General features: G+C 44.2%; 1 protein-coding gene across 3 annotated transcripts in view; it reads left to right on the plus strand.

Annotated features, from left to right (window-relative positions):
* Positions 1-10,336, plus strand: part of LOC110500259 (cadherin-related family member 5-like) — a 30,388-nt gene extending 20,052 nt beyond the window's left edge. The window contains exon 15 of one of the 3 annotated variants that reach the window (XM_021577516.2): positions 4,017-5,958. In XM_021577516.2, coding sequence (XP_021433191.1) covers positions 4,017-4,892 — 876 coding nt within the window. In that variant the 3' untranslated portion in view covers positions 4,893-5,958. Of the gene's footprint in view, positions 1-4,016; positions 5,959-7,025 lie in introns of those variants that run through there. The other 2 variants (XM_021577518.2, XM_021577519.2) reach the window with 2 other exon arrangements.
* The last annotated feature ends 6,755 nt before the right edge of the window (positions 10,337-17,091 follow it).

The following is a 17,091-nucleotide window of genomic DNA, read 5'->3' on the forward strand; positions in this document are numbered from 1 at the left end:
CGGTGATCTTAATGCTCCTCTCCAATAAATATCAAAGGGTCTGATTCTGGTGACATGATGATCGATGCTTGACTGCCATTTGACAAGTAAAAATATCCTCACTTCTTATCTATAATAATCTCATCACGAAAACGAGCCTACCCGCACTGTATCCGAGAGCTGTTGGCTAGAACGCACGTGCCAATACCATAGTAGGCACATTTGCTATTTAACACAACAGTGTTTGTCAACAAGTCCATTTGGTGGAAACCACACTGGTTGTGAAAATGCACATATTTTCTATATGCAGGTTTTAGAATATTGGTATGACAATCGGTCGCCAATTGGATGGAAACCTAGCCACTGTCAAATCTAAACTAATCAACCACTTATCTAAACTACAGTGTAATTAATACAAGGCAAAAAAAACATTGAGACTAATATATATATTTTTCAACATGTCTGTAACGCCATATCAACTACCTTTATTTATCTAGGAAAGTCAGTTAAGCAAAACTCAGCATTTCAGACAGTCTTTCCTTCCTCCCGTCCTCACTCTCTCCCTCTATGCCCCTGATGTCTTTTTTCACTAATGCTGTTTATATAGAGCTTAAGGGGGTTCCAGATGGTGAGTTCTCATGAAAGCATTGCTTTGACGTACTCACTAGAGTGATGTTGTGGTTGTGACAGTGAGGTGGTGTAATGTGTGTTAAATGTTTACATGTGACGCACTTCCATTGCATAATTATGCAAATTGAAGTATGGCACCTGTGGTTGTACTGTGACGTCGTGGTTCTGCATTGTGTTTTGTTTTCCCAAGATGCAGCAACAAGTGGGGCAGTGACATTTCCGTTGTTGTTTTGGCTCTGTACTCCAGCACTTTGGACTTCAAATGATACATCGACTGAGGTTAAAGTGCAGACTGTCAGCTTTCATTTTGCACCATTTTAGGGGACCAAAAGTATTGGGACAAATTCACTTATGTGTATTAAAGTAGTAAAAAGATAAGTGGTCCCATATTCGTAGCACGCAATGATTACAGAAAGCTTGTGACTCTACAAATTTGTTGGATGCATTTGCTGTTTTTTTGGTTGTAGTTCAGATTATTTTGTACCCAACAGAAATGAATGGTAAATAATGTATTGTGTCATTTTGGAGTCACTTTTATGTTTCTAAACATTTCTACATTAATGTGGATGCTACCATCATTATGAATCATTCTAAATGAATCGTGAATAATGATGAGTGAGAAAGTTAGACGCACAAATATCATACCCCCAAGATATTCTAATCAAAAAACAGGGGAGGCTAGCATTTTTGGTGGGTATGATATTTACGCCTCTGTACCTTTCTCACTATCAGGTTGATAGGGGTGGTCTCATAGGTTGATAGGGGTGGTCTGGTGGGTGACCCGGCCTATGGAGTGCCTGTCCAGCGCTCTAACACCCATGGAAATGGAGAGGGGTTGAGTGGGGATGCCCAGCTCGGACTCCAGGGTAACATCCATAGGACTCATATCAGCCCCCAAGTCGATGAGTATCTGGAGGAACTTGGACTGGTCGCCCCACAGCAGGGTGGCATGGAGGGGGGTGAGTAGGAGGAGAAGCAACATTGTACATACCCACCATACCCACCAGAGTACTCATTCCTACCAATTAGCTAGGTCTCTTGAAGGGACAGGTAGACACATAATGACCGGCAGTATAGCAATACAAACAACTCTGGGTGTTAAGTCTGTCTCCGCATTCGGCTGGAGACAGCCTTGCCCTGCAGAGCTGCATCGGCTTGGGAAGGGTCAAATCAGCAGTCTTCGGAGGCTCTTGGAGGAACTCGGGTAAGCTCGGATCCTCTCGGAGACGAAGATGCCGGGGACTTCCAGAGTTCATCGGATGCAAGGTGGGATTCTTGAGTGAGCGTTTGGGACCACAATCAGACCTCTTCTCCCTCCTACGGTCCCGTAGCTAACCGAATGGTTAAAGCGATGAGTGAGTTGAGATCCGTCGGAAGTTCCCAGGCTGCAAGCTCGTCCTTTACTTCCTCCGATAATCCGTGCAGGAACGCGTCGAACAGTGCTTCCGGGTTCCAGGCACCCTCCTCTGGTAGTGTGCGGAAATCCACTGCATAGTCTACCACACAGAGGAAGTCCTGCCGAAGCTGGAGTAACTTCCGGGGAGCCTCTCTCCTGGACACCGGAGCCTTGAAAACTTCTCTCACCTCCTCCACGAATACCTCCAGACTGAGGCAGACGGCAGATTGTTGCTCCCACACCACCGTGGCTCAGGCGAGTGCCCCCCGGACATCAGCTTAAATGATGTACGCAATCTTCGAGCGGTCCGAGGGGAATGAAGAAGGCTGCAGCTCGCCCGGCAGGTTCTGGAATCTCCATCGTAGTGCTCCGGGGGAGGTAAGCGGGGTTCCTGGGAATCCGGGGTGACGGGGCTGCTACCAGCCGGGTTACTGAGGGGCATGGAGGTTACCGTTGTGGGAGGCTGCCTAGTAGGCAAACCACGGATTTGCTCCCGCAAAGTGTCCAATGCTAGGTCGTGACGTTCGGCCACGACCTGGAACCCTTCCATCAGACCAAGAAGCAACTCCTCGTGCCTTCCAATGAGGGCTCCTTGGGAGGAGATGGCATTGTGGAGCTGGTCCAAGTCTGCTGGGTCAGTCATGGCCAGTTCGTACTATCAGGTTTCAGGTAAGACCCAAGTGCAGACTGCGTTGAAGTAACAATGTGTATTGCAACAACAGGGGCAGGCAAACAACAGGTCAAGGCAGGCAGGGGTTGATAATCCAGAGTAGTGTGGCCAAGGTACAGGACGGCAGGCAGGCTCAGAGTCAGGACAGGCAAGGGTCAAAACCAGGAGAACGAGAAAAAGAGAGACAAAAGAGAGGAAAATCAGGAGCTGAGAGAAAACACTGGTTGACTTGAACAAACAAGACAAACTGGCACAGACAGACAGAAAACACGGGTATAAGTACCCAGGGGATAATTGGGAAGATGGGCGACACCTGGAGGGGGGGATGAGACAAGCACAAGAACAGATGAAACAGATCAGGGCGTGACACTCACTTATCCTTACTCATGATTCATTCAGGATTATCCGTAATCATGGTAGCATGGTAGCACAGAGCCAAAACAATAAAAAATGTGTGAGTTTGGTGATGAGGTGAAATACTGACTTGTGTTTTGCATCATTATGGTCAGAACCCAACCCCATGTGTAAGCGGAATATCATAGATTCAGACATAGAATAGATCTAGTATCTATCTGTATCGATTCAGTAAGCTAATGTGTGGTGTTTTAATATTTTGACCAGATTCTCTGGAAGCTTCTTCCCAATAGCTAAACAACCGTACCTTCTGCGTGTGTGCTAGTTCAGCTGGCCAGAGCTGAAACAGGCTACTCTGGCAAATGTCAATGACGTACTGTCTATCATATCGTTTGGTGTTGCAAAATAACTGCGTTAGGCTACATGTTATGTTGTCATGTAGGCTAAATGCATTTGGTTTCACACCACATTTAAGATAAGGATATTGCAAATAATATTGTTTGCGTACTGCTTATGTTTGTGCTACTGCAGTATCCTTAGTTACAACAGACAGAGAAGGTTGTAGTTACATGTCAATCATGTCGTCTTAAATTAGCCTACAAAATAGATATTTTGGGGGGAATGCTCGTTCGAAACGCTACAGGGTTTTTATTTCCGCTGTTTAGAAATGTGTGCGTAAAGTAACACATGAACAGAATGTGATAAGGTTGTTTGGCTCTGTGGAAGAGGCATCCTGGGAGGCGGGGTATGAGCGTGGAGGGGCGGTTTGATCTGGTCGTACAGCCAAAGCTTTTCAGAAAACACTGTCAAACGTGCTGAATTGCTTGTCCATAGTTGTCCAACGTCATTTTGAAATTCTGAACGACACCAATGAGACTTTTGCACGGACAAGGACAACGCCGCATCAGTTGGAACATAACAAGTCACAAAGCAACCATTTCAACTCAAAGCAACCCTCTAAATGCCCCTTCTTTCCGTGATCGACAGGTGAACTCGGGCCGGCCCATGATCCCCCTGATTGAGGAGGTCTGCTACCAGAACAAAGGGTTCAGCATAGACTACGATGCCTCGGGAGGTTCCGGAAGCCTCTATGGGAGACATGGGGTCTACACCAGGAAACAGTCACTGATCCCACCACAACCACGCTCCCACAGCAGCCATCCAGACTGCGGCTCCAGGACCGTAACAGGCGACATGCTGCCTATACTGGTGATGCCAGAGCCCTTGGTTAAAGACCTCACTCCCACCCTCATCTCCAATGGCAGGAAAGCTGAGAGCACCATCAGCATGGGGGCTGTGACAAAAGACAAGAAGGAGAAGGAGAGGAATAAGCAGAGGGATCTGGAGAAGGAGGAGGAGGGGGAATGGGAGAAGGAGTGGGAACGCGCCGTTGACACAAAAGAGAAGGGATATTCCGAGGGGGAAAGGACGGATAAGTCAAGAGATGTTGTGGGTGCTTCTAGTGGTGCTTCTAGTGAGACCGCAGATGTAAGTGAGGCCTCTGAGGACCAAACAAACACACAAAAGCCTCAGAGTCACAGGATGAAAACACACCAAATCAGAGATCCCAAAGACGGACACAAAAGCACTTCTGAAGAGGAGTCTGAGACAGAAAACCAATATAAGAATATGCACTCGGTGATCTGTCTTTCAGACGATTATGACAGAGCCATGGAGGATGAAGCTGGAGCCAGGTCCCGTTGCTCCAGCATCAGGACGTCGACGGGGGAATCGCAGCGCAAGGGCTCAACGAAACAAACCGGCGACCAAGCAAACAGACGACCAAGTAACCCACAGATGCACCATTCAGACTCACACTCTGGGCTTCAGACTCACATTGAGGAAGATGCAAAAAAACTCTAACCATTTATTCAAAAATAAAACTGACATTATGGAGCCAAACGAACACTGTACACAGACAAAAATGTTTATAAATTGTTTTGTTTTCTCAGTGTTTTTTCTCTCTCCAATTCCAAATGATTATTTTGGGCCTAAACGAGCTCAACCACTTTTCAGGTCTTGATTGAGTAAATGGACGAATGTAAATCTGAAAACAGAAACGTGTGTTTTCTGTAAAACAGTGTGGGACCAGACTTAATGTGAATGAAGTCATTCTGTATTACTTTCATTTGCAGTGTTGAAGAACTAGTATTTCAGGAATTAAAGTCATAATGTAAGTGCATGCAATGTAACTACAGTGCTAGGGAAGCTTCTCTGAAAATATAGTTTACCAAGCTACCAATTACTTCACACTGGAAGAAATTAAGCTACACTAAAGCTACCCTTAAGACAAATATAGTGAACTAAACTTACTTTGAAAAAGTAGTTCACTACATCCAAACTACTATACTTAGTTAAAAATTATCATATCTAAATCTGAAATGCCATAGACTACATATTGCAAGAACAAATCACTCCGGAATCAGATGTTAACAGAATGTGTAGTGAGAATTAGGCACACAACATGTGTTTCAACTGAGAATTAGGCAGGTTTAATGCCAAAAAAAGAAAGAAAATTCTTGCCTACTTCACCTATATTTTCTTTTCTTGTTAGCAACAAAGTAGTGTGTAGTTCCAGTAGTTAGCTACACTGCTACATGGCAAAACACTAGCAAGATTAGAATTTTGCTACTGCAAAATGTAATTAAATTACTTGTTGAACTACACGTAGTTCACTACTCCCGAACACTGTGTAACTATAGTGTACAGTGATTATGTGGCGTCACTAGTGTTTGCCATAGAGTTAACCAAGGTTTCATACTGTAGATGTCCACACACGAAGACATTAGTGTCGTTTCAAAAACAATGGTTCAACCCCACTTGAATGATGTGTTCAGCACATTGCAAATAAACACATTTTGTGGTTTCAGTAACTGTTTCTAAATTGTGTTTTCTTATGAATAACTGGAAGGAATGGATGTATTCCATGTGCAGCTATGATAGAATGATATTGGGTGTACTGTGTATGTAATTATGATATTTGTATTAATGTATAATTGTAGCTAGTAATAACTAGCTAAAAACTACAACACTTGTCCTAAACATAAAGGCACACTTTCAATCACTGAGAAAAGTTAGGTTGTATTAGCTTTTTAGGCTTTTAATTGCCCTTGGGCTTCCTGAATCACACGTCCTGTCTGCCATGAGGCTCAGCAGCAGCCATGTTGACTTCCACGAGCCTGAACGATTGGACGAGTAGCGCTACGTGCATAAAGACTTCCCTAACAATGGCCAATAGGGAGTGGAGAATGGCCCTGACAGCCCATGAGACGTTGAGGAAACACCTGGCCATGGGCTGGAGGGTGTGGCTAAACAGTGCCCCGAACAGAGGTGTGATCACCTGTTCCCCTAGCACTACGACTAGTCCTACCATCAACACCTGGGTGCACACAGGTAAAGACAGGTGAACTAAATGCAAACAAATATAATATACTTTGAAATAACTGAATTCTAGTTATTAATCTGAATATACCCATGCACATCATTATCCCTCGGAGAGCAACTTTACCTTGATGACATACTGTGTGATGAAGCTGAGCAGCTCTATGATGAAGGCAGTAGCCAGGGTGAAGGGGAAGCTGAAGGACTGGAAGATTCTGCGCCAACAGCTGTGGATCATCTTATTCCCCCTGCAGAGACAAAATAAACTTCAGCAAGAAGGTCAATTTAAACAGTGTGTGTGGCAAGAAAGGTGTGTCACTACCTGTGCAGGTAATGGTCACAGGCATCTTCATCCTCTGGGCTCATGCTCTCTCTGTGATTGGGTGACATATGCACAGGTCTGTGAAATGAAAACAAAAATCTCAAAAACGTTATTAATAATCAAACAATAAATTGAATACTCAATGTGCACAACCAAACGACGCAGAACAACCAAACAATGCCTGAGTCGACATCCTTTGCAAGGGGCTGTGAGCTGCTGTGTGCTTGCTTACCTATCCTCCATGTGGTTGTTGGCTGTCCTCTCACCTGCTGCCTCTCTCTGTCTGTCCCCAGGATTTGCATGAGCCCTGTCATCCTCTCCAGGCTCCTTAGAGAGGGAGAACACACATCACTCACACCACTCTGGACATCAATCACACATCCACAGACTGGACTGCTTTTAATTGTGATTCATTATCAGTTATTATGTCTGTATGACATGTACTGTATATACTGTAGTACTATCTCTTTAGAAGCACTGTTGCCTTTAGAGATGTTAGTACTGCAAGACATTAGACATTAGTACTGTAAGTACACCCATTGGCTCGTCTCGCTCGCTGCTGTATTGCCATCTAGTGTCTTGCCCCAGGGGGCCCTTCATAGTGTCGAGTTTCAGGAGAAGATGCTGGAGTTTGTCCTTTTTCAGAGAGAGATCTATCAGAGAAAATAAAATAATACATTAACTTTAGCTAAACGCAAACCAAACATTAACTAGGTCTACATTTTGAAGAATAATTTTGCATCCTAGACAGTGAAAGGCCTATTTCTTAGGGTCATGCTCTGATCACTACCACATGCTGTGAAAAACATGATTCAGGTACATTAGTATCAACAAATCCACCCAGTTCATTTCCCCTTCTCCCTGTCAAAGACCTATGACATTTCCCTCTGACCACTGACCTTTGACATGGCGTTCCTTCTGGGCCCTGAGATGGGAACCGGCCTGCTGTTTGAGATGGAGTAGGTACTCATGGCTGCTGGGGGGAGTGTTGGAACTGGAGGGCCCTACATCATTATCATCATCATTCCCTTTGGTGCTATAGCCCTCTATGAAAAGACAAATCCTTCCACTCAAGTGATGTTTTGTCTTGCCTCAAGAACATCCTGGTTAGCGGGTTTTTGACTGAACAGGGCCCTCAGTCAAGAGATACTCTTCAACGCAATCTAGTGTTTGGAATGTAAGGAGTGTCTCACCATGATCAATGGACAGGAAGTTATCATCGATGACCTCATAATTCTCTGCCCTTTGGCTTTTGCTGTGATTGGTGGAGGGGACATTTACAGGTGTGCTCGGACCTATACTTGAGAGATGTAAAAATCTGCCCTGAGACAGAGGCAATACCCAAAGATAATCATCTGCTTTTGACAGTTGTTAGCCCTAAATTAACATGACGTAATCCATTCAATCATCACGCGCCTGCAGTCTTTTTTGGACCTATCATTTGTTACACAAATGCTCTCTTTTTTACCAGGGTTGAGATTGTTCTCCCTAGGCTGTGATGGCGGGGTAACATTCCTTGACACCAGCCCTTTCTCCACGTACTGAGGAACATTGCTTATCACCCTCTCGGTGGAACATCTGCAAAAACACAATAAACCATAGTGTTGCGCTCATAAGCCAGTTATCCAATTAGTGGCAGAAGAAAAACAACATATAAAAGACAAAGCAAGTCAAGCCATGGCTGTGATGTTGGGTGTTGGCTGTAATAGAAGGCTACAAACTACAAAACAAATAAACAGTTGGCTGTGATTTAGTATTCTACTGTAGTCGGCCTGTGTATTGTGCCAGTAACTGCAATGCAGTTACATGGTAACAGGTACACTCAGCAAATACACTCATTTTGCATCTACACTGCCTCCACAATTTCTTTCAAACATTCAGCAGGGGGTCTACTACCTTGAAGAATTCAAAGAGTTCTGCTCGGAGGCAGAGACAAGGTCCTCTCTTCCTGTTTTGATCCACTCCCCATGAAATGATGCCTAGATATGGGGAAAGTGTTAGAGAAAGAAATTAAAAACAGCATGCTGGTGAATTCAATGGATCACATTTCAATTATTTTACTCACCATAGTCAAAATTAGGTCAACTCTAGTACACTATGGTATCACAGACTTGCATTCACTTCATTTACTGATGTTTAGAGGACAGAAAGAGCCCGTGCAGGTTATTCCACATATCCCTTCCAAAGGTCATGGCTGAGATGAGACATATGGACATTAGTGAGAGATGACAAACAAGAGCACGTAGAAAACCATTTTAAAGTAGACGTATGGATCAATGCACATTTCCGCAATTGTTAGTTCACAATGGGCAGTTGCCATGGGGATAGAATATCAAAACATTCAAGGTGAAATCAAAAACTTCAGACCTGAAAAGATTTGGGGGTACATAATGTTTCCTGCTATAATTATATGTGTATGGAACCACTTGTTGAAGTGGACGGATGAATAATGGCTACAATGCCTCCTATCGACTATATCATCAACCATTACCGTTCTCCTAGCAGCAGGATAATATGGATAATAAGGATAACACATTCCCACCACTAACGTGTCAATACTATCTCACAATTTCTACTTATTATAGACATTTGTAGATACCTAAGTAAACATTTCTAGAGAATGTCGAAACATTTACAGACACTGAGGCGAGGTTTAGCATGTCTTTGCAGGGAGACTGAATGTGTTGCCATTATAATAGCCTATGGAAGCCCATTCTCCCCCATCATTTTATTTTTAATGTCAATACTATCTCATAGCATTTGTTTCTTCATTTGTAACATTTTGTGATTACATTGGGGGGTTCAACCTGTCAACTATCAGCTAATCATGAGTCTTGTCAGATAATCATCAAGCCCTTGATTGGGTGAATCAGGTGAACTAATTCAGGGCTAAAACAAAATTGTGAAACGTCTGGGTGTCCCCGAGGAGGTGTTTTAGATGCACTGGGCTAACCTAATCAGGTTAAACTCCAGACCCTAGTTGGAGGGTATGACATAAAATGGTTTTATATGGGCTATGATGAGACCATATTCTTTCTAATTAAGTCATATGGTAAAAATAAATAATAGACAACTGCAATTGGACAATAGAACTAACAGGGGCGTGTTTGCTTTATGCAGGGTTGCATCATGTTGGCCTTTGCATCTGTAATACATTTTAAAAAAGGTTACTCACACAGTATGTCAACACTATTGTGTTAATTGATTCATTCCAGTCAATAATTGTGGATTGAAGGTCTAGGTAGCCTAGCCACCTGAAATTTGAATATTAACCAAATTTGATCACATTCACATTTTCTCTTAACACAAATAAATAGGACCATTTTAGGCTATAAATACACAGCTTAGGCTACAAATACATGACGTTACTGGTTATTTTCCCCTGGCCAGAGGGGATTAGCGCTTAATAGGCTTCTCTACCTGCAGCTGTGGTTGTTATCAGTAGGCTACCGTTGATCAGACTGAAGAAAAGATAAATTGTGCACGAGTTGACAAATCATGATGCAAATCAGTCTAAACAACTTTACTTTGTCCCTATTTTCTTTTCTTTTTTGGAATTTTACCCCTTTTTCTCCCCAATTTCATGGTATCCAATTGTTAGTAGCTACTATCTTGTCTCATCGCTACAACTCCCGTACGGGCTCGGGAGAGACGAAGGTTGAAAGTCATGCGTCCTCCGATACACAACCCAACCAAGCCGCACTGCTTCTTAACACAGCGCCATCCAACCTGGAAGCCAGCTGCACCAATGTGTCGGAGGAAACACCTTGCACCTGGCAACCTTGGTTGGCGCGCACTGCTCCCAGCCCGCCACAGGAGTCGCTGGTGCGCGATGAGACAAGGATTTCCCTACCGGCCGAACCCTCCCTAACCCGTGCGACGCAAGGCCAATTGTGCGTCGCCCCACGGACCTCCCGGTCGCGGCCGGTTACGACAGAGCCTGGGCGCGATAAGTCCCTATTTTCAATGCATTCCGTGTCAATATGTTTTATCAAACCGAATCAAAAGTGTTGGGGCATATGCCAACTCGCCACACATTTGTTAGCGGCCCTGCTGATCTCTGCAACATGGTTAGATTGAGATCGCCACATAATTTTGAGATAGCATCTCAAACGTTTTAGCTATTGACACTTCTTTTTTCTTATTTTTTAAATATGTGAGATGGCTTCCATAGTATATTATGCAGGCAGCATGAATTTTTATGTTTTTTTTTATCTAACTAGGCAAGTCAGTTAAGAACAAATTCTTATTTACAATGACGGCCTCCCGGGGAACATTGGGTTAACTGCCTTGTTCAGGGGCAGAACGACAGATTTGTACCTTGTCAGCTCTGGGACTTGATCCAGCAACCTTTCAGTTACTGGCCCAACGCTCTAACCACTTGGCTTCCTGCCGCTCCATTATTATAGATTTTCTTTCTTCAAAGTAAGAGTCCCCCTGCAAAAGTTTTTCACTGCATTGCAACCACCTTTGAAAAAATACATGGATAAATACATTTGATGTATTATATTTTTTATATTGCATTATTTATACCAGCATTTATTTTGAAATATTACACAAATACTGGTATATCGAAAGCGATTGTGTAGGCTTGTTTCACCTGTCTTGTGATTGTCTCCAACCCCCACCAGGTGTCTCCCATTACCTCATGTGTATTTATACCTGCGTTTTCTGTTTGTCTGCTGCCAATTCGTCGTGTCCCGTCAAGTCCTACCAGCATGTTCCCGTGTTTACTGTGCTCTAGTTTTGGCTTTTTCTAGTCTTCCCAGTTCTGACCTTTCTGCCTGTCCTGATCCTGATCCTGCTTTCCGTCCTGTACCTGCCTGACTCTGATTTGGATAACGACTCTTTGCCTGCCTTGACCTACCGATTGTCTGCCCCTTATACTGTAATAAACTCTGAGACTCATACGATCCACCTCCTGTGTTTTCATCTGGGTCTTAGTCTGAGCCGTGATAGTACGAACTGGCCATAACTGACCCAGCAGACTCGGATCATCTCCGCAACGCTGTCTCTACTCAATGACCCACCATTGGAAGACACGAGGAGTTACTGCAAAGGACCAAAAGCTGCGTCCCTGCGCCTTCCTTTCCCATCGTCTTAACCTTGCTGAGAGGAACTATAATGTGGGAAATCGAGAATTACTCGCAGTTAAGATGGCGTTATGGGATACTTATTGGCTTGTAGAGAGAACTGTTTTACCTCTCTCAGCTAAAGTGGGGTGGGAAATACTCAGTAGGGTCTATACTAACCAAATATGGTTCATTTTGGAGGGGGACTGCGTTGTACATACAGCACTTCATTCTCCAACCCTTCCATAGTCCCCAATGCAATACACTGGAATATATTTTTACATGGGATTCATACTGTTTAGTAGAAATAACGTTTCTACTTGTCTCAGCTAAAGTGGGGTTGGAAATACTCTGAAGGGTCTCTACCAAACACAAATGTGTAGTTTCGTACATATCCAGCAACAGAGCTTTAAATGACCTGGTAGCCTACTATCCATGGTCCTGAAATCAATACACAAGCATCAACAACAAAAAATAATCACAAAAGCTTATTTTTTTTATCAAAAGGAATGTTAAATGTAATGAATACTAACTAGACTATCAGGACACAGTATAATCACACTTTCTGAACAGAAATGGAGAACATTATTTACAGGTTGTAGGCCGATATGCGCTTCTTATCTATCAAGGTTTGCCTATTAACTAGTTACAAATAAGAAATACGCGAGACAAGATTATTTACAAGCTACATTGTCATGATTATCGATCAAGGTCAGCAAAGGCACTTTTTGTAGAGTGTAAAATGGATTACGTGAGACAACAAGGCTACAAGGCTAACAGTACACATATAATCAAGCTTTCAGAACAACAATGGAGAACATTATTTACAAGTTATAGGCCTCTGTGTTGATTTCCTATCAATGTTAGCAGTATACTACTGTAAAGGCCTATTAACCAAGTTTTCAAAACCAATAACTGAGACAAGACTGGAAAATAATGCATAATACAGAGATGTGTTGATTATGTATCACGGTCAGCAAAGGCATTTTCTGTAGAGTTTAAAATGTATCTTGGATAACTGATATAAAACATACTCTAGCATGCCATTGTGACAAAGCGTATTCATATTGCCCTCTAATAAGATTGCTTCAGAGAATAAGCACACAAACGCCATAACTAATTAAAAAAACATTACTTTTGTTGAAGCACCTTTGGTAGCGATTACAGCCTCGAGTCTTCTTGGGTATGACGCTACAAGCTTGGCACACCTGTATTTGGGGAGTTTCTCACATTCTTCTCTGCAGATCCTCTCAACCTCTGTCACGTTGCATGGGGAGCATTGCTGCACAGCTATTTTCAGGTCTCTCCAGAGATGTTCGATCGGGTTCAAGTCCGGGCTCTGGCTGGGCCACTCGAGGACATTCAGAGACTTGTCCCGAAGCCACTCCTGCGTTGTCTTGGCTGTGTGCTTAGGGTCGTTGTCCTGTTGGAAGGCAAACCTTCGCCCCAGTCTGAGGTCCTGAGCGTTCTGGAGCAGGTTTTCATCAAGTATCTCTCTGTACTTTGCTCCGTTAATCTTCCCCTCGATCCTGACTAGTCTCCCAGTCCCTGTCCCTGAAAAACATCCCCGCAGCATGATTCTGCCACCACCATGCTTCACCATAGGGATGGTGCCAGTTTTCCTCCAGACAATGATGGAGGCTACTGGGTTCTTGGAGATCTTCAATGCTGCAGACAGTTTTTGGTACCCTTCCCCAGATCTGTGCCTCGACACAATCCTGCCTTGGAGCTCTACGGACAATTCTTTCGACCTCATGGTTTGGTTTTTGCTCTGACATATAGTAGGTTCACCAGGTTACGTCAACTCAATTCCCACTGTGAAGATGAGCAATGCTGTAGCAGCATCCGTTTCTACGTCTACTACTTGTTCATTTTTTTAAATATGAAAGGAGACCATCCCTCAATTGTAAGAGATGGTTGTTATGCTGTGCTTCGGTCAACCTGAATGATTCCTTGTCATCATGACAAAAGAGCCCCCTTAAACCTTATGAATATATTTTCTTTGGAATGTGTAAAAGACTTGTCTATGGTATTTCAAAGATACTGTACTTTAATAATAGGCTACATTGTTGTATGGGTGAAATGAAAAGTATGCTTTGCATAGCCCCATTGAATCAAAATGATTTTCTTTCTTTACAATTTAAACACATTTAGCATAGACAAGGCAATTAGGCAAACCATCTTCATTGTCACAGTGGCACCTCCAGGTGCCTATCAGACTTTATTGGAGAAAGGTATCTGGCATTTGGACTTGGTAGTAGTAGTTGTGTGTATGTTTTAAGCTAAGGATCCCATCTCCTGCTTCCAGACATTTCACCACCTAGATTACAAGGGTTGGATTTGCACCAAAAAAATGCCATGTCAGCACAAGGCAAGTACAAAATCTAGTATAATTAGCCTCATATACGTTGTCTACTGGTATCGTTTTTAAATTGAGAACATATAGCTGAACAATATGTAAACAGTGTATGAGTAAACAGTGTATGAGTTATGAGTTAAGGGTCAAAAATGTCCCGCCACTATGTTCAACAGCAGAGAAAACCCCCTAAATTATATTTTTTTAACTTGAAATGTGATGACGTTTCCTAGAGTGACCGCAACATTAGGAAAGTGAAACATCGCCTTTGTTCATATTTCCATGAAAACTGTACACCACCAGGGTGATGATACAAAGATTGTCTTAGGGTCATTTTTGACCCGACAGTCCTAAAATCATTTACACACCACAAAACCACAAAGACATACACACACACAATAAGAAATTGAGATTATGTGTGTGTCACGCCCTGTTTCACCTGTCCTTGAGATTGTCTCCACCCCCTTCCAGGTGCCGCCCATCTTCCCCATTATCCCCTGTGTATTTTTACCTGTGTTCTCTGTTGCCAGTTCGTCTTGTCTGTCAAGTCAACCGGCGTTTTTGTCTCAACTCCTGCCTTTCCCCAGTCTCTCTTTTTCTCGCCCTCCTGGTTTTGACCCTTGCCTGTCCTGTCTCTGAGCCCGCCTGCCTGACCACTCTGCCTGCCCTGACCCTGAGCCTGCCTGCCGTCCTGTACCTTTGCCCCACCTCTGGATTATCGACCTCTGCCTGACCTGACCCTGAGCCTGCCTGCCATCCTGTACCATTGTCCCACTACTCTGGATTCTCAACCCCTTCCTGGCTTGACCTGTCGTTTGCCTGCCCCTGTTGCTGTAATAAACATTGTTACTTCAATACAGTCTGCACTTGGTTCTTACCTGAAGTACGAACTGATAGTACAAACTGGCCATGACTGACCCAGCAGACTTGGACCAGCTCCGCAACGCCATCTCCTCACAAGGAGCCATTATTGGTAGACACAAGGAGTTGCTTCGTGGTCTGATGGAAGGGTTCCAGGATGTGGCCGAAAGCCACGACCTAGCATTGGACGCATTGCGGGAGCAATTCCGTGGGGTGCCTACTAGGCAGCCGACCATGACGGTAACCTCCCATCCCCTCAGTAACCCTGCTGATTGCAGTGCCATCATCCCGGTTTCCCTGGAACCCTGCTTACATCCCCCGGAGCTCTACGATGGAGATTCCAGAACCTGCCGGGCCGTTCTCTCCCAGTGCTCCCTCGTTTTCGAGCTGCAGCCTTCTTCATTCCCCTCGGACCCCTCGAAGATAGAGTACATTATTATGCTGATGTCCGGGGGGCACTCGCCTGAGCCACGGTGGTGTGGGAGCAACAATCCGCCGTCTGCCTTAGTCTGGAGGTATTCGTTGTAGAGGTGAGAAAAGTTTGAGTCTCTGGTGTCAGGGAGAGAGGCTACCCGGAGTTTACTCCAGCTTCGGCAGGACTCCCTCCGTGTGGCAGACTATGCGGTGGATTTCCACACGCTACCAGAGGAGGGTGCCTGGAACCCGTGTTCGACACGTTCCTGCACGGATTATCGGAGGGAGTAAAGGACAAGCTTGCTGTCTGGGAACTTCCGATGGATCTAGACTCACTCATCGCTTTGACCATCCGGATCGATGGACGGCAACGGGAACGTAGGAGGGAGAAAAGGTTTGATCCCAATCGCAATCGCTCACTCTAGGATCACAACTTGCATACGTGTACACAGACTTAACAACCAGCGTTGTCTGTATTGCAGTACTGCCGGTCATTATCTGTCTACCTGTCCCTTCAAGAGACCTAGCTCATTTATAGGAATGAGTACTCTGGTGGGTCTTAAGGACAATGTAGCTTCTCCCCCTACTCACCCTCCTCTCCATGCCACCCTGCTGTGGGGTGACCAGTCCAAGTCTCTCCAGATACTCATCGACTCGGGTGCCGATATGAGTCTCATGGACATTACCCTGGCGTCCGAGCTGGGCATCCCCACTCAACCCCTCACCATTCCCATGAATGTTAGAGCAGCGAGATAATCCAATTCCTGCTAATTGAGTCTCCGCAGGTTCCTGTGGTATTGAGATTCTCTTGGCTTCTGTCGTTTGCCTGCCCCTGTTGCTGTAATAAATATTGTTATTTCAACACAGTCTGCATTTGGGTCTTACCTGAAACGTGATAGTGTGATACTGATTGAACTCAGACAAAACTAAAATGTTTTTGTGCATTTGCAGCATCTCCCCTCCACAACACCACACATGACTCAAGTTCACAGACAAAATAAAAACTATTTCAGACCAACTAAACAAAATAAAAATAATAAAAATGCATTGAAGCATTGTTTACTAAATGGGGAATGCAGTCAGAGGCTATAAAGGTGCTGAAGATGACTGTCCCCCCACAGTTTTCTCTTTGCTGAAGCCATGAGTGCACATTTCAGTGGCCAACAGATTGTAGATCTGATTTATTTCAGATGTCCAGGAGGAACAAGAGAACAATGACTTAGAAGAGGAGTAGGTATCTGAAGAAGAAGATGGGGAACAACCCAGAGCACGATCAACCCAGAGCACGATCCATCATCCTCAGATGAAGAAGAAAATCCCCAAGCTGAAAGAGAGACATTTTGTCAAAGAACAGCAAAACAACATAGTCCTTGTCACCACATGACACCCAGGGCAGGATGGTAGCACAACATGTCATACGGATGACCCCAGGGCCCACAAGACATGCAGTTGCCCATGTCCAGGTCATCGCCTCAACATTCTACATGTTCATCACACCAGCCATCAAAAAAATAATCCTAGAGATGACAAATTTGGATGGTTTCCGTAAATATGGAGACAACTGGAAAAGTATGGATGAGATTGACCTGCGTGCCTACATAGGGCTGCTAATCTCAAATGGTGTGTATAGGTCCTGAGACGAGGCTACATGGAGTC

Source organism: Oncorhynchus mykiss, chromosome 21, assembly GCF_013265735.2.
Source record: "Oncorhynchus mykiss isolate Arlee chromosome 21, USDA_OmykA_1.1, whole genome shotgun sequence".
In the NCBI taxonomy this organism is placed as follows: domain Eukaryota; kingdom Metazoa; phylum Chordata; class Actinopteri; order Salmoniformes; family Salmonidae; genus Oncorhynchus; species Oncorhynchus mykiss.